Raw genomic sequence first — 24907 nt, forward strand, 5'->3', positions numbered from 1 at the left:
CACTGAAAACTATAAGACATTTTTAAAAGAAATTGAAGAAGACACAAAGAAATGGAAAAACATTCCGTGTTCATGGCTTGGAAGAATCAACACGGTTAAAATGGCCATATTACCCAAAGCAATATACAGATTTTATGCAATCCCCATCATAATCACAATGGCATTTTTTTTTAAAGAAATAGAACAAAAAAATTCATCATATTTGTATGGAACCACAAAAGGCCCCAAATAGCCAAAGCAATCCTAAGAAAAAAAGAATAATGCTGGAGATATTACACTCCCTGACTTCAGCTTATACTACAGAACAGCAATTATGAAAAGAGCATAATATTGGCAGAAAAATAGACACACAGACCAATGGAATAGAACTGAAAACCCAGGAATAAATCCACATAACTATGGACAGATAATTTTCGACACAAGAGCCAGAAACATACAATGGAGAAAAGAAAGCCTCTTCAATAAATTTTGCAATATTATTAAAGCATTTAATTATTATATAATTTGTTATTTTTTCCTTAACTTCAAACACAAGAGTTTTTAAGCCTAGTCGAGATAGAGATTAGAAGAAAAAGAGTGTCACAAAATCAAACCACAGAACATCATATATTAAAATCGTGTGCACTTTTATCCTTGTCAGTAATTTTTATTTTAAATACTCAAATCATTCAATTATTATAAGCTGTCGTTTTGTAATCATAATTTATTATTTGTGATAGGAACTAAGATGGCAGAGTAGATAAATGCTGTGCTTGCCTCTTCCTGTGAATAAATTAAAATTATAACTAAATTATAGAACAATCAACCTAGAGAACCATCTGAAGTCTAGCTGAATAGAAGTGCTGTAACTAAAGATATAAAGAGGAAGTCACGTTGAGATTGGTAGGAGTGGCAGAGATGCAAAACAGGTTGGCCCCATACCTACATGTGCCAGTTGAGAATTGGGAGGCATATCTCAGCTGTGGAGGTTCCCCCAGCACCCCTCCCAGAGGAACAAGGAACTCCGGCCTGGAATACTAGCGCTGGGAAAAGGAGACCCCACAACATCTGCCTGTGAAAAACAGTGGGGATTCAACAATCCGGATGAAACAGAAAGCTGCAGGAAACCCAGAGGTCCTCTTAAAGGGCCCACACACAGATTTACTGGCTTGCAAACACTCACCCTGGGCTCCAGCAGAGGGATGGTGACTCGGGAGGTGTCAGAGACAGACAGGGAGAGACTGAGTTATCTGCCTTCAGGGTGAGAACTGGAGGGACAGTTGTCATTTTCCCTGTCTAGAGTTTTCCTCCTTTGTAGTCTACAGGTGGGTGCCATCTTTCCTTTGTTGAGCCCTCCCCCACATGGCCGAATCTGAAACTGCATTTGCCTGGTGAGCTTCGCACAGAGGGATCAACAGAAATACAAGCATAGCAGGGAACTTTAACACCCTTTTGACACCAATGGACATATTTTCAAGACAAAATCAATAAGGAAACAGAGACCTTAAATAATACATTAGGCCAGATGTATTTAATTGCTATTTTTAGAACATTTCACCCCAAAGCAGCAGAATATACATTGTTTTCAAGTGCACAAGGAACGTTTTCCAATATAGACCACATTATGCAACAAAGCAAGTCTCAATAAATTTAAGAAGACTGAAAGCATATCAAACATCTCTGATCACAGTGGTATGAAACTAGAAATCAATTAGAAGAAAAAAACTGAAAAACACACAAACACATGGAGGCTAAATAATATGCTACTAAATAATGAGTGGGTCAATAATGAGATCAAGGAAGAAATCAGAAGGATACCTTGAGAGAAAAAAAATGAAAACACAACGACCCAAAAATCTATGGGATAAAACGAAAACAGTCCTAAGAGGGAAATTCATAGCAATACAGGCTTACCTCAAGAAACAAGAAAAATCTTAAGTAAATAATTTAACCTTTTCCTTATCTGATTGCTGTAGCTAAGACTTCTAATACTATGCTAAATAAAAGTGTAGTGAAAGTGGCATCCTTGTCTTGTTGCTGCACTATATAAAAAGCACTGTGGAAGAGAACTTCATGCTCTGGTCAGATGTACCCCCATCATAGCAGGATGCCTGCCCAATTGGATCATGGGTCTTGTTCAGTACAGTAATTATAGAAACAAAATTTGGGCTAACAGCATGGAACACTGAGTTTCCCCTTTCAAATATGAGTCATAATAAAAATTATTTTTCTTAGCATCTTCTAGAAAAAGGACAGCATATCTTTGCATATTGTTAATTGTAGATATGTAAGCCTTTTTAAACCTCATAGCAATAGGGCCTTACATATGAGAAAACTGATAGGTAAAATGACTGCACAGAGTTTACATCCAAGCTTTGAAAGATTTACGAGTTTTAGTGGAAGTTTCATTTGAAATAATGAAAGTAACACTGAGCACTGAAAAAGTCAAATGGATGACCGAAAAATATGACACTTATCTAGAGGAGTGTTCTAGATGTGCTCCTACCTTTTACCTACTTTCACAAAGAGAAAAATATATATAAGGAAAGGCTGCTATACAATCATTGTACCAAAATTCCATCAGTGTCTACCGTTGTGCAGAAAAGGAAAGCAGACAACAGGTTCCCAGATTCCCACTTTGCATATTTGACACATATTTTTGACACAACTCACCTTATTCCAGAAAAGAATGAAAGCAATTTACAAAACCACATAAATTAAGACTCCAAGTAAAATAAGCAAGAAATAAGGGTGGGGATGAAAAATAAAGCCAGGAATGATGCCAAAACATGCACACCACAAAGAACTATACACTTAGTATGGGTGGGGGACACATTTGGCTCTGGTTTTCTAGCAGTCAACAGAGAACGAGAAATCTGGTTACAGCGCACAAAATAAATACAGTTGCTCAGAGAAAAAGACAATCTTTTTTTTCACATTAAGAACAGAGTTTTTTCTTCACGGTTTTTATAAGGAGGAGCTATATGATTTAATAAGCAGTATCTAGCAACACTCTTGCTATACACAATAGAGAGTTTCATTTGCTGATTCTTAGAGTGGACTTGAACATAGATGATGGCGTTATACCAAAGATTATCTAATAAAATATTTTGGAATGGGCCAATTCTTTTGTCAAGAACTATGAAGAGTTGAGATTTTACTGCATGTGCAAGCTAACCTCCACACTTCATAGAGGCTGGCAGGAGACTAGGTCAAAGACAAAGGACTGTTTATTTACTCATAGCAATAGCAGCAGCCTGCATATCAGCATTGGGGCTCATTCTAGGAGCCCCAATCCCCGTAGGGCAATGCAAGGTAGTATAGGGGGTACCTACACATGCTGTCGGTTGTATTACAGGACAGGAGACATGCGTTTAGGCAACGTGAATCTTTGGTGATAGGAACTGTGTACGTGTTCCCTTTTCCCAGAGCGAGACATTACCTTTATTATGCAGGACAGTTAGCAAACTTCTCTCTTTCAAGGCTGTTTGCTATACAAATATTCTTGAAAAGATAGTCTGGAGCAGAGGGAATCTGTGCCTCTGCTCATAAGATCAGAAACATGAGGGACCTTTGGAGAGTCATGTCCCAACAACTGTGTAACCCAATAGTCTAGCTTTCTCTGGCTTGATTCAGAACTAACCTTTAGACTGTCTGGAGGAATTCCATGAATTGTGCTTCATTTGATGTTTACTCATATACTTACTTCACTCTTATCTTATATACTGAGTACAGTGATAAACAAAACAGGCATGGTTCCTGCCTTCACAGAACAGAGAGAAAATACACATATATTTTATGTGTTTTTCCAGTAGTTCTTCCTAAATGGTCTCTCAATAGGGTTTTTTTTTTTTTTTTTTTTGATAGATTTTTTTTTTTAGAGCAGTTTTATGTTTATAGCAAAATTCAGCAGAAGGTACAGAGATTTCCCATATAACTACTCCCTGTCCCCACACATGCACATACACAACATACACTCTGCCCTCCCATTACCAAGATCCCTCACCAGAGTGGTAGGTACACTTGTGAAGACTGATGAAGCTGCATGACACCTCGTTAACATCCAGAGTCTACATTTTACATTGAGTTTCACTCTCAGTGTTTTACATTCTGTGGGTTTGAATAAATGTGTGAAACAATGTTTTTCACAGATCTTGGTGACAATTAGTTCCATATTCTACATCACAAGCTTTACATTTCTGTATTTCCAGAGAGAGACACAGTGCCTGTAGAGGCATTTCAACCAGGGCTTAACGTTGGCATTCTCTCATGACAACTGAGACCTAATAGGGATGCAAAAATTACTCCATAACTATCATCTGAAAAGAACCCATGGTTGGAGGTCAATTCTTCCTTGAAAATGGCCTTAAATCCTCCAATGATTACATGACCACCGCCCTGAAGTTTTATTCCGTGGAGCAAGGCACTTACAGTTCTTCTGGAGTATTTGTCTGCATCCTGTTTGGGTTGGGACTCTGACATGACAGAAAACTTTTTGTTCATTGAAAAGGTGAAATGCCTCCTCTGACGTGGCCTGTTTCTTTCTGCCTCCTCCCTGGTCTGAGGAGAGCTCCAATACTTTCAACGTCTTCACAGAATGCTCATTGTCCTACTAGCTAAGATAATAAACCCTCTTTTTCTGACAAAACAATCAGAGGTTAGCCTTTATTTAATTAGCTCCCCATCAGTTCCAACCTGCAAATAATTATTGCTAATGTAGACCGGACTTAGCCTGCAGGCCAAGTGGAGACTGATTCCTTGATTCCATTACCTAACCCTCAGACCAGCCCCTCACACTGTTTTGAAGAACTAGCCTTCTTTTCAATATTTCTGCTGGTTTCCCCCCGTCTGAAACCTGCCATTTCTGCTAGTACAGTGGCCTTCCTGGCTTAACTTAATGGCAACAGTGTATAGAAACAGAATTAACACTGCCAGCTGGATAAATGTGCAAACTCGGGTTTGAGAGAGCTGCCTATTCAAGTAAAAAATTAGAGATGAAAAAGACCTGTTAAATAACCCAATCCCCTCTGTAGCCAGTGCCAGAGCATTCCTACGGTGAAAGCTTAGACTGGGCCAGCTCTAAATGACTTTAACAATGTGCCTTCTCACGCTTTATTTGGAAGACAGGGCTGCCTCTTCCATTTTTCTTTGGTAAGTTTTTCGACTAGAGTTTCATGTGACTAGCATTATTCCATTTCCCTTTTACTGTTTGGGTTCAGCTACAGCAACCCCATGAAATAAGCTATTTTTGAAGCGTTGCTATAAATGTAGACAACATTTAAGGCACTTTATTAACGCAGCCAGTCCAGCAATGCCTACATTCAGGGTAATGTGCTGTAGGAGGAGAGAGGACACACATGGACTTTGGAGGTAGAAACACCCGCGTTAGTTCTACTTAATTGGGGGGTGTATTATGCTCATCACTGTTGTGTGTGTGCAGTGACTGTTATTTATTAAATGCTTCCTGTGGGCCAGGCACTATGGTAAATACTATCCCAAAATCTTGCTGGCAAATGTATGAAATTGGTACTATCATCTCTATCTTATAATTTAAAGTTTAGTAATTCAGAGTGGAAGGCCTGGGGTTTAATTGCCAGATTAAAATGCCAGCTCTGTTGCTGGCTGGCATTTTTGTGCTTGTCACTTAACCTCTCTATGCCCAGTTGTTGTTTCTTTACCTGTAAAGTGGAGGTGATGGCAGTGACAGCCTCCTAGGTTATGTTGAGGAATACATATTTCAAAAATGTGAACAGGTCAGTGCCTGACAAGGGGCAAGCACTTAAATGTAAGTAATGTGGATGAGACAGAAAAATTCGTTCAAAGGCACATAGCATCCAAATTTAAACTCTGGTCAGTTCTAATCCAAAGCCCATCCAAATTATCAACCGTTAGGATGCACTGGGTTGGTCAGGACACTTAACCTGTCTAAGCTTCAGCTTTTTTCACTGGTAAAACACAGATAACACCATATCTCCTGTATGGCCACTGTGAGGATTAAATAATGTAGGTAGAGATACTGTTACAGAACATGGCCCAGAACTGTGGATCTATCAGTGATAGTGAATTCACTATATCTCTGCATCTAGATCTATAGAATATCTGTATATCTATCTATCAATCTATCTATCTATCATCTATCATCTATCTATCTATCTATCTATCTATCTATCTATCTATCTATCTATCTATCTATCTCCGTACAATGAATTGCTGTAACCAAGTACTTACTCTTAAATGTTTCTCATAATATTGGAACTTCAGAATTATTCAAAGTGTATTCTTATGAATTTACTTCCTAATAGGTTTTATTTTATATTTTTAATGTTCCAATGTCTAAGTATGTCTTTTCTGGATTTTTAAAAATAGTTCATCAAATGTTTCAAAATTGCCTAAATACTATTCCTTTCACAAATGTAGATTTAACATAATTTCAACTCTTAAATCAAAGAGGGAAGAGAAGAGACAGACAGTTATAACCTAGCAGGAAATGTGATGGTATGTTTTTGCTGTTGTGCCTTTTTTTTTTTTTTTGGTGTGTGTGAGAAAGGGTATGATGTCATTTTGTCTCCACCCCCTGTGAGTAAGCCCAGGCACAGCTAAGTGCAGCCGCCCGCCTCTGTCACTGGGAGACAGTCCACTTAAATGCAGCTCCAGGGCTGCGGGACACCCACCAGCATTACTCCCTGTGTGAGGTGGCAAATGCAACATGCTCTCCAGCTTGGGGTGTCTACTTCTCTGTGGAAGTATTGCACTAGTCCTGGGAAATGCACAGAAATTGCCAAAAGGCAAGTAGCTCTGATGTTTTGTGTTTTAAAAATAATTTTTAAGAGATACTAGTTTTTAAATGTTGATGTTAGATGTGATCTGCTTTACCAGATGGGGGGAATAGAGTTATTCTGCAGAGAGTCAAAGTTCATACGTATGAAGGAGTTGCTTAAACTTTTACTTTTTCCCCACTCTGCAATTTACTTTTCAGTTGGATCTCTTTATTGCAGAAATGAAAACCAACTTTTTATTAGGCTTAGCAGATGTTCACAGTAGCTTGAATGGTATAGTTTCGAACTACAGTATTTGTGTATTGAATCATATTGTATCGATGGGTATTGCAGTCTGTTAAAAAGAGTTGTTTGGTGTTTTTATCCTCCTCCCCAAAGACTGAACCAGTACCAGGTTAAGGCTTAAAAAGAAGCTAATTCTGAAACCTTGAATCTTTGCTGTAAACTTCACACATACCTGTGAACTTGGAGGTTGAAGGGTTCTAGGCACAGCACCCTGTAGGGTCATGTGCTAATTCATAGACACTTCTCTCCAGTGGAGTTTAGTAGAGGGTTTGATCTGCTGGACAGGACACTCCCACCTTTCCTGGCTACAGTGCTCTCATTTAGTGTTGGTATTTTGTTTACAAATGTCATCAGAAGAAAATTAAAATTTTGAAATTCAGACCCTAAAAACAATCTCTTGAGTTTATCAGCACCAAAACAAGAGTTTGCCTCTCTCCTGTCTTTGAAAGTAAATGTTTCATGTACTTTTTGTTCCTTTGCAAAGGCACTTTTCTAAGCCAACTTCAGGTCTGTGAAGGCTTTTTATGGTTGCAGACTGCTGTAGTCAGCAGGATTACGAAAAACAGGCTGGAATTTACCATACAGTTATAATGGAAAATGTTGGAGGTAATGCAGAGCCACAGGCTTGTCAAAAATCTGGTGTGTATGAAGTCAGAAAGAAAGGTTGTTAATGTCAGACTCTCCGAAAGATCCTTCCTAGGTTTTGCTTCTGGATGGTTTGCTCCAAGATCATCTTGTCCCAAGTGAAAACTGTTCTCTCCACTGTGTGAAGTGAAACGAACCTAGACTTTGTGAAGGCAGAGGGCTTGGGTAGTTGATTTTTCACATAATCATATAAAAAGCAATAAAAAAGGCTAAGTAAACCTTCTCAACTTTGATCAGATAATTATGCAAAGAAAAGTAAAAATAAGTACACTCTAACAGATTTTTTTCTTTTATCAAGAATTTTGTTCCTTGAGCATAGTAAAAGTGTTTCAATAAATCAATTATGAGACACAAGCATTCAGAATTAATTGTTCCTGCTGCTGAAATATTTAACAAGGACATACCATTTGAGAGGAGTCTGGGGTTTTTCTCAGGCTCAACATCTACAGATGGTTTTATTTTCACCTTGTATTGACTGTGTAGGAATGATAGCAGGCACAATTCTGTTACTCCAGACTTCTGTAAACTCCAAGTGCTTTAATTATCACATTGTAATCACTGGATAGAAATCTCTTGACACAATTTTTATTTGTTGTGGTAAAAAAAAAAATGCTTTCAAAACAGCCAAAACATTTTGTCTAGTCCATTGCATTTTAATCTGAAGTATTTTCATCCACATTTCTTTTGTAATTTGTGAAAATATCCATAGTTTTCCTAATATTATAAAATAAGTGGCAAGTCTCCTTATCTCTAATGCTATATTTTATCTTTCTTATGAAAGCTACCAAGGGACTTGCTTTTAACTGAAGCTGCCTTTCTCAGACTGTGTTCCAGGAATAGGTGTACTGTCCTTAAAAGGGGGTTGGGGCAGGCATCTGCTCCCCATCAATAACTTGGGGAGCACTCATGCTTTGTCTGCTTTAGGGGAGTCACAGTAAATGTGAGAATTTTGCAGGTTCTGAAAACTTCTCTGTTAAAAAACCTATCCAACTTTTTTAACCTCTTGTTTCCCGAATTCATTTGACTAAGAATGTTTTCTCTGGTGGAATAGCTATAATATCTTGCCAGGGGCTGTCTTTCACAGAACACATTTGAAAAAATGCTGAACTAAACAAGAAAAAAAGTGATAAAATTTTTTCTTTTCTTCGTCTCTTTTACATTAGAGTCAGTCAAGTATCATTTAATAAGAAGAGGATAGAATTTTGGAGCTAGAAAGGACGCTAATGATCACTAGTCTAGTGGTTTATGGACCAGTAAAAATACATATATATTTTCAATATCAGGGTTCCATTCTGCAGAGCATACTTGAATTTTGCCATGTGAGGACATTAAAGGGGGGAAAACCCATTGTTCATAAAAGCAAGCCACTTTAACAGATTTATAAAATAAATGAATTTATACAAATATATCCATTGTTCTTATTTTTCTCATTTCACCATACACTGATGAAAACTTCATCGCAGGCTGACATTTGGGAACTACCTACCTAGCTAACCATTTATTTTACAAATGAAGACACCAAGGGCAGAGGAGATTTAGTAACCTTCCCACATTGATGGCAGAACCAGGACTGGATCCTGGGCTTCTGACTCAAAACTGTTTTCTTTGATATATTTGATATCTATAGTAGGTTATTTATAAGAAAAAGAAATGATTTTTAAAATAAATCGTTTATTCCATGTCTTATGCCTGTTGGCACACCTAGCCACATACTTATAAAAAATATGTTACTAGAAGAGTCTTGTTTACTTTTATTTTTTCTTCTTTTTTAATTAAATTTATTGGGGTGGCATTTATTAATAAAATTATACAGAGTTCAAGCATACAATTTTATAACACATCGTCTGTATACTGCATTGTGTGTTCACCACCTAAAGTCAAATCTCCTTCCGTCTTCATATATTTGGCCTCCTTTACCTTTTTTGACTTCTCCTCTCCCCCTTTTCTTTTTAAAAGCTTAAAGTTAGAGACTATTATTAACAAACTTCTTCTCCTCTCCACTTCTTAATGACTATATTCTTTGGAAAATCATTTACCTTTGCTAAGTCTCAGTTTTCTCATCTGTAATAATGGGAATAATGATAACTATCTCAGTATTTTAGGACTAAATGAGATAAATGATGCGAAGGTTTTAATAAAGAGTCTGATGTGGCAAGTATCCATTTAATAAATATGGATTGGGTCACAGAGAAGTGAGTCAGTACTGAAAAAAAAATGCATACCAAATAATATATGCTCTTGTGTCCAAATTGTCAGGAGGATAAAAAAAATGAGCCAACAAGTTCTTGGCAGAAAGGTGGTGCAAGGGAAAGAGTTGCTCTACAGAACAATGAGAAAAGCCCGCTATCACATTCTCTCCTGACCATTGTCAACACCGAGTTTGATTGTCAAGTTCAAGCTTTGCTCTTCTCTATGGAAAGCTTCACCCTTGCCCTAAGATCAGCCTATCCCTGGGGGTTGGTAAGGCCTCATGGAGCCTCCAGGAGAGATCCTCTTGAACATGTTCTTCAGGAGGAGAATTACATTAGAACACACAGGCTCTAGAGAAGAATTACCACACTGTTTTACACTTTTGAAAGCCCCTGTGCTCCAGCTACCTCTCAGAATCTTTATTTTTGGCACCATAGACTTTTTTTTTTTTTTTTTCCTGGAGTACAGGCTAAAATAAAAATCACTGAGAACAATATATGGTGAAGGGAGCCAAGAAAAGCTTATAATGAGACCGAGGGGCTTGACACACCTCTCTGCAAAAACTCCTGTGTAATCAGCCAGAAGGCAAAGGCTACTATTTCTAGCCAACTCTATTAGTCCTCTGGAGGCAAGTGGGAGGAAAGCCACAGAGGAACATCTAAGATACAAGTGTAATCAGATGGCTGAGGGCCTGAGGCTCTTGGGTGGGACTTGGCACTAAGAAGAGGATGGAGGCAGCTGGCTCTTTGTGTCAGGTTCTTACCTGACAAGGTTGAAATCTCTGACTCCAAGGATGAAAAAAACACAGGGCAGATGATGATAAGTCTCATAGTTATTAATAACTGTTATTATTATCATAGACAACATTCTTGGAGCTCATATTTCTTGTGGTAATTTAGGGCTAACTATTTTAATGTGGAAAATCTAAATTCTTGGAACTTCCTTATAAAGCAGGTATTTTATTACTCTCATTTTATTGAGCTTAAAATTATACCTCAGAGTATTTAAGTGATTTGCCCAAAGTCACAAAGCCAGCAAGTGACAAAAGACTATACCCTTAATTTCTATGTGATACCAGTTCCCTGTTCGATGTAAATATATGTTAATATGTTCAAGTAACAAATTATATAGTCTTTGTGCACGCAGAGCCCTGAATCTGGGAAGACATAGCTTGGCATCTGTTTTTAGGGAGCAACCAGTTAGTGGAGGAGATAGGGATGGATAGGCATAATTATGGTAGAGTGAGTTTATCCTCTGATTTGGGAGAAGCACAAAGAGCTTTGAGAACAAGCAGAAGGACCTAACCCACATGGAAGGATCAAGAATTATGAGAGAATATGGCACACAAGTAGGGGCCTGGGGGACAAATACAATTTGGAGCAAAGAGGAAGATGGTTGGAAGATAAGGGGCCTTCCCAACAGGGCAAGTGTAGGGCTAGACCCAGGCATCCCCCAGGGCCCAGAACTCAGTGGGTATTAAAGTAGTCAGAGGAGAAGCCAAGACTAAGAATTCGCCACTGGCTGCAACTGCGTCTTCTTGGTCGCGATCGGCCCTGACTCCCTTAGATTGATTATAAAGAGGCAAATAAAAGGCTGTCTTTGGAGAGAAGGGCTCCTACATCTTGCTCTGTAAATTTTTCCAGCCACTTACGTGGTCTGACTCTCACTCTCTACAGAACTCTTCCAACCTCGCTTTGACCGAACAAGAATGTGTCATCATTCCAAGTTCCAGTCCATTTCTCCAAAGTGGTTGATACTTGCCAGGGGCCAAAAAGGATCTCTTTCATCTTAGGGGAGGGGAGGTTGTGGTGGGGGAAGGGATAATAGTGAGGAATAAAAATAAGCCCAGTAGTGGGGTTCTGCTATTATTTGAGTGATATGTATTTATGTATTGGTGGGACTGTATTTAAAGTGTACCCTAGAAACAAATGGTTCCTCTCCTAAAAGAAAACAAACAAGCTTGAAAACCACAAAGAATTATTTTATCATCTTTTACAGCTCTAAAATTTCTTGCAGTTCTATTTATTTGTTTATTCAAGCACTCTTTATTGAGCACCTACTGGGTAAAACTGAATGAGATCCAGCCCCCATCATAAAAGAAACTTTTATTACAAATGTAAAAATTGATAAAGTATAATTTGTTTTGGTACTAAGAATATGTTGGTTATGTTAAGAATAACATGTTTAGGACTCAAGGTTTAAAAATAAGGTTCCCCAGTGTCAAGTATTCACTAATTTGCTGTATTATAGAAAAGACAGTTAAAATGTTTTTACAGGTTAATGTCAGTTGACAGATTTGTCGAAGACAAAAATGAGATGTCTAATGAAGGGAGGGCCATTCAGGAGATCCGACCAACCGTTCTATCTGGGTCACCATCCTCAGAAAGATTTCCGTTTCGCCAGTTCCCTGATTGCCATTTATAAAAGTAGGTTTAAAGAAAAGAACATTGAAAGTAAGTAGATGAACTTAATAAAAGTGATCTAAGAAGAAAAATAAACAGGATAATCTAATGTGAGAGATTACTAGAATACTACAGTAAAAATGTAGAACTCTAAAGTATCAGATAAAGAAATAACATGTTAAAAATAGAAAAACAATGGTTTAAATACATACATTCTGTTAAAAAAACATGTAAAGAATATACTACTTAACCATATTACTATATATCAGGCATGGTGTTTGTTGCTAAGTGCATATATAAATGATCACATTTTATCCATATACCTATAAAATATATTGTATTATTATCCCCATTTCACAGATGAGGAACTAAGCCTAAAGAGTATGTTAGTTATCTATTGCTGCATAATCAATTACCACAATATTTTTTAAATTAAAGTTTATTGGGGTGACAAGTATTAGTAAAGTTACATAGGTTTCAGGTGTACCATTCTGTAATACATCATCTATATATCACACTGTGTGTTCACCACCCAGAGTCAGTTCTCCTTCCATACAAATTACCACAAATTTAGCAGCTTAAAACAACACACATTTATTATTTCACAACATCTGAGTCTGGCTTAGCTGGGTCCTCTCCTTCAAGGTCTCCCACAAGGCTGAAGCAAAGGTGTTGGCCAGTGCTGGGATCTCATCTGAAGGCTTGACTAGGAAATGATCCACTTCCAAGTTCTTATGGTTGTTGATAGAATTCAGTTCCTTGAGGGTTTTTGGTTTGAGGGCTTCATTTTTGTACGGCTATTGACGAGAGATCACCTCAGTTCTTTGCCACATGAGCTTCTCTATTATGGCCACTTGCTTTATCAAATTGTACAAGCCCAGATGAGTCTGAAGGCAAAATGGAAATTACAATCTTATCAGCCTAATCATGGAAGTGACAACCCATCAACCTTTGCCGTATTCTATTGTTTGTAAGCAACTCACAGATCCTGTCACACAGGTGATTACACAAGGGAGTGAATGCGGGAGGAGGGGATTATTGAGGGTGATCTTAGAGTCTATCCACAACAAAATGATCAATGGCTGCTTAAAGTCACATGGCTAGTAAGTGATATAACGGAACTATGAATATAGGAAATCTAACTCCAGAGAATGTACTGGTTTGAGCATTAACACCCCATTGACTCCCACAGAAGTCAGCCTTTTGTCTCCGTCCATGGTTGGAGTTGCTTCTAGGAAATCTCGGAGACTTAAGATAAATATCTTAAGAGTGAAAAGACTCAGGGTAAAAGTCACCCAATGTGAACCTTATTTTCTATATGTGAGAATCTAGTCAATGCCACGGTTCCTCTGCTGATTTCCTCTATGGTACATCAAGTGTGGCCATTCCCATGTGGAGGGATATACAAAGTAAATGTCCTCCAAATAGAAAGGCTCAGATACAACCATCTCTCAAACAAAAGGAGAAAATGTAAGACAAAGGGAAATTTTTCTTTAACAAAAATGTATAAATATGAAGCTATCAATACTTATAAAGTTGATGATTCAGTCTCCATAAAAACGTGCTTCTGAAACATATGTGAGTGGCTTTTCCAGTAAATGGAGGAGTTGCTACAAGAGTTGAATTAAATTTGTGTTTGAAGGAAGAAAGTGTACTTCTATCAGTGGACGTGATGGAGACAACTGGACAAATTAAAGGAGCTTCTTTCAGATCCATTTTAGTGTCAATAAAAAAAGTTCTTCCATTGCTCTAGGAACCAAAACACAAAATTTAGGCTATACACAATATACACATTAAGAAATGTGACATCCAGAACCTTGTAGAATGTTAAATACTAAAATACTCTGTGAGTTGTTTTCTCTGGCCCACAGTTTCTTATGTTGGGATGGTCCCAACAACCAAGAAGGTACATGGTAAGAGGGGTAAAAATCAAGGTCTCAGGCTATTTTGTAAAAGTTCTGTGGATAGCAAGACTGAATCAGGATTTAGTCCCCTACAAGGTTCATTATTATTTTCCAGTCATGGACTTTACATTTAAAGCCCACACATTAGAAAACCAGATTAAATTTACACACTTTAAGCACCTTCCAGTCAGATTAGAAATTAATTTTAGAGAAACTTGAGTTCTAATTCAAGCTTCACCTATGATACAGCAATTCAACGTTTTCTTTAAAAATAAGTTTAGCTATGAGTACAAATGCTATAACATCTATCCCAACCCTTACTGCACATTAGAATAACTAGGATATTTCAAAAATATCGTACAATTCCTTACTTGGTTATGATTTCATTGGTCTGAAGTGAGAGAGTTTAAAAAATTCCTCAGATGATTCCAATATGGCCAGAATTGAGAACCAGTGATCAACAGTTTTTGAAAATTTGCAGTTTTCGAAAAGTGCTAATAAATCTTTCTGGCTGAGTGCAGAGTAAGACTTAAAAGTTGCAAGTAAATTATTTTGCTATTTAAGTTTTAATATCAATAGAAATGTGATTTTTATGTTTTTGCTGTTTTGTTGCAGGATTTTAAAGCATTATTTGGAAAAATTTTAAGACTTCCTTCTCAAGCAATGTAAAATAAGGAAATGTTTATAATGGAGATTAGCATTTGTTTTTGATGTTATAACATAAGTGCTAATCTCTACTTTTATAAAATCTCAGAAGCCAGATCTGAGAAGCTGTGGCTGATTGTGTTTTTCAGGAATAGACTTATATATGTTCATTCTGCCATTCAATTAACACCTTTTAAAAAGTCATTATATTAGGACTACAAGGATGAGTAAGACATTTTCTGTCTTCAAAGAGTTTGAAATTAGTTGTAGTTAAAACTACTTGGCCACACAACAGTCATTTTCTTTTATTTATTTATTTTTTAAAATAACTTCTATTAAATTTATTGGGGTGACAGCTAATAAAATTATATAGGTTTCAAGTATACAATTCTATAATACATCATCTGTATATTATATTGTACGTTCACCACCCAAAGTCAAATCTCCTTCTGTCACATAGACACATGTTCTTGTCTGTGTCTATGGATTTTTGTGTATTCGTTTGTCTTGCTTGTTCCTTTGTTGCTTTCAGTTTTATACACCACATATGAGTGAAATCATATGGTTCTTGACTTTTTCTTTCTGGCTTATTTCGCTTAGCATGATATTCTCAAGATCCATCCATGTTGTCACAAATGGCACTATTTCATCTTATGGCTGAGTATATTCCATTGTGTATATGTACCACATCTTCTTTATCCAATCATCTATCAAAGGACACTTAGACTGTTTCCGTGTCTTGGCCATCATGAATAATGCTGCAGTGAACATAGGAGTACATGTATATTTATGAATAAATGTTTTCAAATTTTTTGGATAGATACTCAGAATAGGGATTGTTGGGTCATATGGTAAGTTTATTCTTAATTTTTTGAGGAACCTCTATACTATTTTCCATAGTGGCTGTACCAATTTACATTCCCACCAGCAGTGTATGAGGGTTTCTTGTTCTCCATAACCTCTCTATTTTTTTTTAAAGCAATAGAACAAAAAGCATCAGATTTGTATTGAACCACAAAAGAGCAAGAATACCCAATTCAATCCTGAGAAAAAAGAAAAAAGCCGGAGGTATCACACTTCCTGACTTCAATTTATACTACAAAGTGACAATAATCAAAACAGCATGGTATTGACAGAAAAACAGACACACAGACCAATGGACAGAATTGAGAGCACAGAAATAAACCCACACATATGTGGGCAAATAGTTTTTGACAAAGGAGCCAAAAACATGCAATGGAGAAAATAAAGCTTCTGTTATAAATGGTGCTGGGAAAACTGGAAAGTCATTTTCTTTCAGATGAAACTGTTGGTGTCTTAATTCTTCAATCATAATTTGTAGGAGTTAAGCTATACCATTGCGTTGCCATGAACTAGCTTTAAGTGATATATAGGAAAAAAAAATGAATTCATGTAGTATGTTAAGAAAAAAAAAAGTATCACATGATTTCAGTTAACGCAAATTATAGGAGTTATGGCTGAGTAATATTCTATTTATATATGCACCACCTGTTCTTTATCCAATCATCTATTGAAGGACACTGGTTGTTTCCATGTCTTGGCCACTGTGAATAATGTTGCAATGAACATAGAGGGTACATATTTGCAACAACATGGATGGATCATGATATTATCATGCTAAGCAAAGTAAGTCAGAAAAAGTCAAGATCCATGTGATTTCACTCATATGTGGGATATAAAAGTGAAAGCAACAAATGAACAAAACAAAGAAACAAAAACTCATAAAGACAGACAACAGTTTAGTGGTTACCAGAGGGTAAGGAGGGAAGGAGGATGACAGAAGAGGCTAAAGGGGGTCAGATATATGGTGATGGAAGGAGAATTGACTGTGTGTGGTGAACACACAATGCAATACACAGATGATGTATTATAGAATTGTACACTTGAAACCTATATAATTTTACTAAGCAATGTCACCCCCAATAAATTTAATTTAAAAGGTACAAGAGTTAAGCAAATGTTCAACGAATTTCCTTACTCAGAAGGTCCAGGTTATGTGAATTGCCTTGGGAGATGGTTCCTTTAATTGTCCATGTTCCTATATACATTCCTGCTCGTCTTCTTTCTGTTTTATGTTAAGGAACATTTGTGTGCACATAGGGTGGTTTATAATACAAAACGTAGTCCATTGTATCTCCAATACAGTGAAAGGTCTCTCCTCTCTGAGTGGAGAATGACTCCATGCTAGGACGTAGCTTGGGGGTGCTGTGCATCTAACAAGACACCAAAGTGGAGTTTCAGATTTTTTTTCTCCTTAAATGCCACCCTTTGATTTTTCCGTTCTGTTAGCTGATAAGGAAACATTCTGGTTTCCTGAGGGTCCTGCTGAGAGTCTATTGTGCACATGTGTGTGTGGGCGTGCGAGGCCTGATGGGCTTTTCTTCTCTAAGAGCAGCATATTCTGTCCTTGAAGGTGGGGTTTGGGACAGCTGCCAAGGTCGTGCTGGCAGAGAACTCTGGAATTCATCCTGTTACAGATATGCCTGCAGGGGATACAGGACAGTTTCCTTCTTTAACTTTACCAAGTGGAGTTAAAGCCATCTCTAGCCAGGAAGTTTAGGTCAAAGTATCAGATCATCTGAAAACAGCCCCTCCCTTCTCCTGCTCATCTTCTTCAAACACTCAACTGATCCTGTTGTCACAGAATGATTCCCTAATTACTCACATTTTTACCAGAATTAGAAGGAAAATGATGCTGGCCATGTTCTCCCATTGAGGTTTACTCCAATTTATAGTTTCATTAAGAATTGGAAAGATAAATATTGGCAAATAGCAATAGGGTCTAGTGGGTAAATTATAGGAATAAATGTGAGTCTGAGCACGTGCCCTCACTTTTCTCAACATCGGATTTTCTTCCTTGGAAAAAGGGAATAATGAAAATAATAGTTCTCCTTTCAGCTTTCACTAATCATTAATATAAGGGTGACTTTAATGGATTTTTTGGTAGTAACTTTCTTAACCTAAGTGAGAGATGATGTAAGGACCAGACGTATCAAAAAAACTAAAAATTTTTAAAAAAATTACAGTTGACATTCAATATTATATTAGTTTCAGTGTACACTGTAGTTTTATATATATACACACAACTTATGAAGTGATCCCCCGATGCAGACACATTTTAAAAAAACTCTTTAACTGCCATGACAGCTAGAGAATCTCCTCGATACTCTATTCTCCTGGACACGTCCTAAAAAATGCTGAGCTAAAAGAATACTCTGTTGCTGGATATCCACATCCAGTGTTCATCGGGCTGTGTTGTGTCGGCCTCATAGTGATCCTCGGACGGAGGAGAGGAGCCACAGCGCTGTGGAGTTTTTAAACACAATTCTTGCCATCAGCATTCTGTTCCTATTCCCTGTCCAAGTCTCCCTACAGGGGGTTGGAAGGTCCTGCTCAAAGCAGATTTATCTTTTATTGTGAAAGGTTTGGGAGCACAAGTCATGGTCCTTGGTCAATTTTTTCTCCACATCCCCGGGATGCAGTTCTGGGTACTTGACTGTCCCCTGGATGCCTGCTGCAGTCTGTCTGGTTGAGATGCTCAGGTCCTGGGTTGTTCCGCCCTTCCTCGTTTTGTTCCTAACCCTCCTCTCCCTTCAGCCTCCTTTTCTATTTCCCTCCTACTTTCCTTCTTTCCTCTTTCCCCCTTCTCCCAACACAATAAGAGTCCTCAGAACTTTCTCTTGGCTTCCACGTCAGCTTCTGCTTCTAGCTACTTTGGCCCTCGTTCTCGCCTCGCAGCTGAGTCTTCATCTGTTTGGATACAGCAGAAATCATCCCTTTGGAAGACAAGACACACTTTATTTATTTATTTATTTTCAAGGCAGAAGTGGGAGTTTCTATGTCATGTTAAATGTTCCACTTGATGGAAAACATCATGGTTTCTCTCTCATTTATCTTGGCATCAGCAAGCTTGAAAAAAGCACAAATTTACATTCATCTGATAAGCTCTGTTCATACCAGATTGGACAAACCATAGCTATATTAACACCATAATTCATTCTTAAAGGGTTTTGAATATGCCATGAGTTATTAGGTAAGGCAACAACCTACGCACAATAAGAGACAGATGTTACAGTGTTATTTTTTAAGGTTACTTTTCTATTTGTTCCTGGATTTTTGTTCCATTGTTGCTGTTGGAGTTTGATATTTTGAAGAACTTGTAGAGAACTTTGCAGGTTTCTGGTGGCTCACTGAGTTAGATCTGAAGTTCAAAGGCCATATTTCTCTTCACTTGACTGGTAGCCAACATTTCCATGAAACCAAGTTTCTGTGTCAAGTGTCCCCATGAAATGTGATCCTCTAATTGGCAGCTGGATCATAGTTGCAGGCATTTAATACCATTTCAACATACCAGTCGCCCTCTTTGATCTCTGTTTCTTTCACTCACCGTTTTCTTTGCTGTATTCAACCAATGACTTCCAAATTTTCCTCTCACTCTTTGTCTACAGTCCCCTCTTTTCTGCTTTCATATCCTTTTCAAGTTCTGATCCTTGTGCTTAGAAGACTCCATGATACCTGCCATAGAAACTTTATATATTCAATTGGCTTTTAGACTTTTTCAAGCATGACCAAGAGTAATAACCAGTGAAAAATGTATACATAAAATCAGGCGTTTAGATCCAGGTGTGTGTGCTTACACACATGTGTGCCATTCTGCATTGTTGTGCTGGCCCTTCTTGTAATACAAATAATACAAATACAAATAAAACAAATAAATATGAAACAGATAAAAGTCCTAGAAATGGATTAAATTTGGTGTGATGCACCATCGATTTTTTGATAGGTCAACATGCTGGTAATACTGTGCTTTAGGGTTTTGCTCTTATGTAGAACAATCTAGTTACAAAACTATAAAGTTTTTTACTGGAGAAAGTAATTATTTTTATTATCTTGTTTGGGGAACAGTAACTCAAATTTTAAATATTGATATTACAACTGAGTCATCAGAATGGCTAATAAAATATAGCCATTCACTTGAATCACTAAAAATTATCCAGGGGGATGTAAAGTATAGCATAGGGAATACGGTCAATCATATAATAAGTACACATGGTACCAGATGGGTACTAAACGTACCATGGTGATCACTTTGTAAGTTATATAAATGCCTAATCACTATGTTGTATACGTTCAACTAATATAATACATCAACTAATTTAAAAATTAAAGAAAAGAAATAACAAGAAGTAATAATACTTCATATTCTAGGTTAGTTGAAATTCCTTCTCCATATGCTCTTGGTAAGAAATCCCACATTCACAATTTTCCACCAACATGTCAGTGCTTTTCCAAATACTTTCAGTGGCCTTTATCAGCTGTTTAAAAAGAACACTATTTAGTCTTATAATTCCCTGTTTGTCAGCTGAATTGCATTATATAACACTTATTCTTAATCAGCCATTCAATACAAGCATCTGTTTTCACTTATGTCAGAAAATTAAGACAACAAGTATTTACTGTAGTGTTTTCCCAAAGTCGTCAGAACCCATAGCTCACATGTCATCTGTAAGGTTTTTGTGGTGTCCCAGAAACATCCCTTTCAAACCTTCCTTTTCATGGCCAGAGGTTCATAGCCCACAAAAGGACCACAAACATCAACACTAAATTAACTTCCTGTAAATTATGTTATCAAATACTTTAAAAGGCATTAAAGGATAAGCATTAGCAGCGTAAAGATCCTTTTAGGGACTCTCCTATTTTGCGACATATTTTTGGTTTGTTTCATTTTTTTTTAAAGGGGAGAAACATGTACTTCCATTTATCTGCTTTAAATCTAAGTTTTCTCTCCTACTTACCCTTCTTTTACAGCACTTGCATCCTACATCCATCCACAGGGTGAATCTACCTTAGTGAATCTGTTAAGTATGCAGCGCTCCCCCTCCCTCCCCGCCCCGACTATGCTCATTCCAGATTCTGATTTAGTAGGTTTCGTAATATGCATGTTAAACGACAATCACTAATGATTCTGATAAAATTAACTGTATATGGAGAAATAACATAGATCTTTTTATATAGTCAGTACCAAGCACTGGGGCACTAATTCAAAGAAAGTGGTTAAGAGGAACTGAACTGACTTACTGTAGTTTTATAGATTTGGAGAACCTGTGCTTTTGGTTGTTCAGTATATGATCTACGTCTGTAGAAAAAGGCTTAGCTTGAGGTAGGGAGAACCCTGTGTCTTGTGATGAATTTCTGTCTGCCTTTATACTTAGAAACCATCTTTTCCCATCACTAGCTGGAGTCCTGAACAGCATTCACTGTTACTGTAAACTTGTTTGGTGGTGAGTGATGTTTAAAATTGGGGCCGGAAGGTTTTGGTGACATTATGAGATATTAGTGAGAGTCATTCTGTTTGTGTGTATATATATGTTAAAGTTAATGCCTAATATTAGCCTGAAGCATGTGTTCAGTGCAACCTAAACTCAAGAAAGCCCACTATAAAGTATGGCCAGTTTAGTTTACCAGGTTGATCAAGAAAAATACAACTCTGAAACTAAAGGTGAATTTTTTACTTCACGTAAAAGTTCTCTATATTTTCACTTACATAAACTGTTAGCCAGCCTTTAGCTAATACTGGACATCAGCCTATTGTTGAGCATTAGCTATGACATTTGTATTTGGCAGGTGGCTGAAAATATTGTGTATGTAGTGTGCAGGCTGAAGTTTCTTTTCTTAGCTCTAGAAGTCCATAAAACTCTTGAAGGTGTATGTAAAGTAGTACACTTGGGTATGTACATTTTTCACAGGTATTGATGCTTAGATATGGAGAGTCTCAAAGAAGCCTAAGAGCCAGTAAAATTAAGAACACCATGTCTAGACAGATGCCTTTTACTAAGTTAGAATTAGGATGCATCAGGTGAGTGGCTGGAAGGATTATTACTATATTCATGAAACATGCAGAGGGGCTTTGAGATGGTCCATGAGAAACCTCAAACTTCATAACTAAGATGTGAACACACGCTTTATTTTATGTAATTGATTTTGATGTGGTGCAAAAATTTAAATGTGGAAGTATAGTATCCACATCGAGGTGACCCTCAGTGATTCTCACCTCCTGGTGTTCACGCCCTTATAGAGTCCCCTCCTCACACACTGAATCATGGCTGGCCTGTGTATCCATTAGAGTACAGAAGAAATGAAGTGAAGATGTGTGATTTCTGCAGGTTGTAAAAGACATCGCAGTTCACACCTTGCTCTTTCTTCTGGATCACCCAATCTGGAGAAAGCCAGTTGCCATGTCATGAGAACACTCAAACAGTCCTGGGGAGAGGTGTACAGGGTGAGGTACTGAGACTGCCTGCCCCTAGCCAGCACAAACTTGTTAGCCATGTGAGGGAGCCATCTTGGAATTGCTTCCTCCAACCCCAGTAAAGCCTTCAAATGACTGCAGCCCAGGCCAATATCTTCACTGCAACCTCATGAGAGGTTCTGAGTTGTAACTACCTAGCCAAGCAGTTTCCAAGTTCCTTTCTGATCCACACACAGGGTGACTGTGTGGATAATAAATGCTTATCGTCATTTAAGCCACTAAGCTTTGGGTTAATTTATTATGCAACAATAATTAATTAATACAGGGAGTGTGTTTACTGCCTTTTTATTGTAATTTAAAGGACTATTTAAGGGGAGTAAAAGTAGGATGAGAAGTATAGGTAATCTTATTTATTGGTATATGGCTTTGAACATGTAGTTTTGCCTCCAGATAAAAGATAAATGGAAATAAATTCCAAAGAAGAATTTTTGGATCAGTTACTTTTTCCAGGATTACCAAAAAAATGGGCATAAATGCTGATCAGTCTGATTGGAAAAATATGTGAACAAATATCCTTTTAAAATACTCATAAAAAATGTTCAACAGTTTAAAGCAGCTTAAGGGCCATGTTTTTTGAGGCCTTAATAAATGGCCTTGTCCTTCATTCTAGAGTTCATTTCAGGACGGCCTTAGGCCTAGAGAGAGTCTGTATTGGTGCTGCTTCATTTAGGAGAGTCGACCTGTGCCCAAGACAACTTAAAGAAAACCAGATCCAAGATCCAGATTGTAACTGACCTACATCCCTGAATTCCTCCGAGGAACAATGAGCTTCCTGGAACAAACTTGGATCAGGCCAAGCTCTTATTTCCTTGGCCTTAGTTTTGACCTCATGCTGAAGTTTATGCCATGGCAGTCTTCATGTAATTATATCTCCAGGGTAAGCCTTTGCGAAAATTCTTATAGAAAACAAATCATTTTATAAGTACCTAATGTTACAATACTGTATTTCCCCGAAAATAAGACCTAGCTGGACAATCAGCTCTGAGTGTCTTTCGGAACAAAAACTAATATAAGACCCAGTCTTATTTTACTATAATATAAGACTGGGTCTTATAATATAATAATATAATATAATATAATATAATATAATATAATATAATATAATATAATATAATATAATATAACATAATATAATATAATATAGTATAATACAATATAATACCGGGTAATATGATATAATACTGGGTCTTGTATTAATTTTTTTTTTCTTTTTTTTTTTTTCACTTTTTTTTTTTAATTTGTTTTTTAATTAGTTTCAGGTGCACAAGACAGAGCAAAACTTAGACGTTTATCATTTACATCCCTCACACTGTGTGAACCCCCCTCCCCCCATCCACCATCCCCCCGTACGTTCCCAAAACCTCTCACCTTTGTATTAATTTTTGCTCCAAAAGACACAGTAAAGCTGATTGTCCATCTAGGTCTTATTTTTGGGGAAACAAAGTAGGAGGAATAAAGATATATAAAAAAAAGAAAAATGGTTATTGTTCCTTTGGAGTTTATATCCTAGCAAAAGGAATAGATGAACTAAACAGGATAATACAATGTAATAAAGGCTGTGACTGAGGAATGAACAAAGGTAAATAGGAGCTTAGAGAAAAAGGGGATTTACTTTGCTTGGAAGAGTTGAGAAGACTTTGAATAGGGCATTCTCTGCCATTTTGCAAAATCAAAAACAAGTGTTTATTAAAAATATTAACATAGGAAATTTCTTTGTATGTGCTACCTGTGGAAGGTGAGCAAATTTTTTTAACCACAAACCAGAAATTATGTTTGTAAACTAGGGCTCTCTCAGAGCATTAAAGATACTCGAACTATATTTACCTATAGTGTCATTCATTAATGGATGCTATTAGTGCTTTGAACTGAACTCATTTGTTCTCTCCAAATATACCATTGTTTATAAAATGATTACAAAGAAAAATCACAGATCCTTAATCATCAGTCACTAGGACCTTATTAACAAAGCATGTAACAAAACATAAAATTGGGTAAGCAGTTTCCATCTAGTTGGCCAGTCAATATGTGTGTCAGTTGGGTGATCTAGGTCACAATGAACAAGAAGACTTCCTGCTTAGCCCCTCATCCCAGACCAAATTCTAGGCTCGATCTCAAATTTTTTTCACTAATAGGTATCATCACTCAGGGAATCACAAGGTCATGAGTGGTCTTTTGCTTTCATGCAGATTCCAGGCACTGTGGACTTGACTTCCCCAGAGCATCTTATCATAGTTGCCAAGGAAGTGCTGTTTTAGCAGTAAAGACAGCTTATTTCTTACCACTCCTTTATCCACTCTTGATGGACACAACTAATTAAGCAAGAAAACATTCAGGCTTTTGAAACAGACTCTATTAGTGAAGGATGCTGTGGGCAAGAGAAAAGTCAGGGAAGACAAATAATGGAGTCAGATCTGAAGTCATCCTCCAAACAGGCAGCCCGCCATTAGAAAAGTCACAACTATGACTAGAGGTCAACTATTTTAGAATACTTTTCCCACTCTGTCCGTGGAAATGGGAAACCCCTTCATCTTTCCTGACCCATCTCCTCCAAGGTAGCAGTGGGGCTCACTCCTAAGTGACTTTGCTTCTCCGACTCCTTCATTAGAAGTGGGGTTTTTTGCTATTAGGTCAATTTTGTCATCTTGCTTACAAAGTTCTGTTGTTTAATGCAGCATAACAAAATAAGGAAGCCACTTCCAATGATTAAAGGCTTTTATCTACATTCAAATATAAGCATTAGTTTAGTAAACA

At 37.3% G+C, this 24907-nt stretch overlaps 1 protein-coding gene across 50 annotated transcripts in view; it reads left to right on the top strand.

Moving 5' to 3' along the window:
• Window positions 1–6585: 6585 nt before the first annotated feature.
• Window positions 6586–24907, top strand: part of ABI3BP (ABI family member 3 binding protein) — a 259305-nt gene continuing 240983 nt past the window's right edge. For 33 of the 50 annotated variants that reach the window (XM_088793873.1, XM_088793876.1, XM_088793878.1 and 30 more), the window contains exon 1: window positions 6587–6764. In XM_088793873.1, coding sequence (XP_088649999.1) covers window positions 6686–6764 — 79 coding nt within the window. In that variant the 5' untranslated portion in view covers window positions 6587–6685. Of the gene's footprint in view, window positions 6765–24907 lie in introns of all 50 variants that reach the window. The other 17 variants (XM_088793875.1, XM_074332670.2, XM_088793881.1 and 14 more) reach the window with 5 other exon arrangements.

This window comes from Rhinolophus sinicus, chromosome 17, assembly GCF_057876585.1.
Source record: "Rhinolophus sinicus isolate RSI-liver-muscle chromosome 17, RSI-T2T, whole genome shotgun sequence".
Classification (NCBI taxonomy): Eukaryota; Metazoa; Chordata; class Mammalia; order Chiroptera; family Rhinolophidae; genus Rhinolophus; species Rhinolophus sinicus.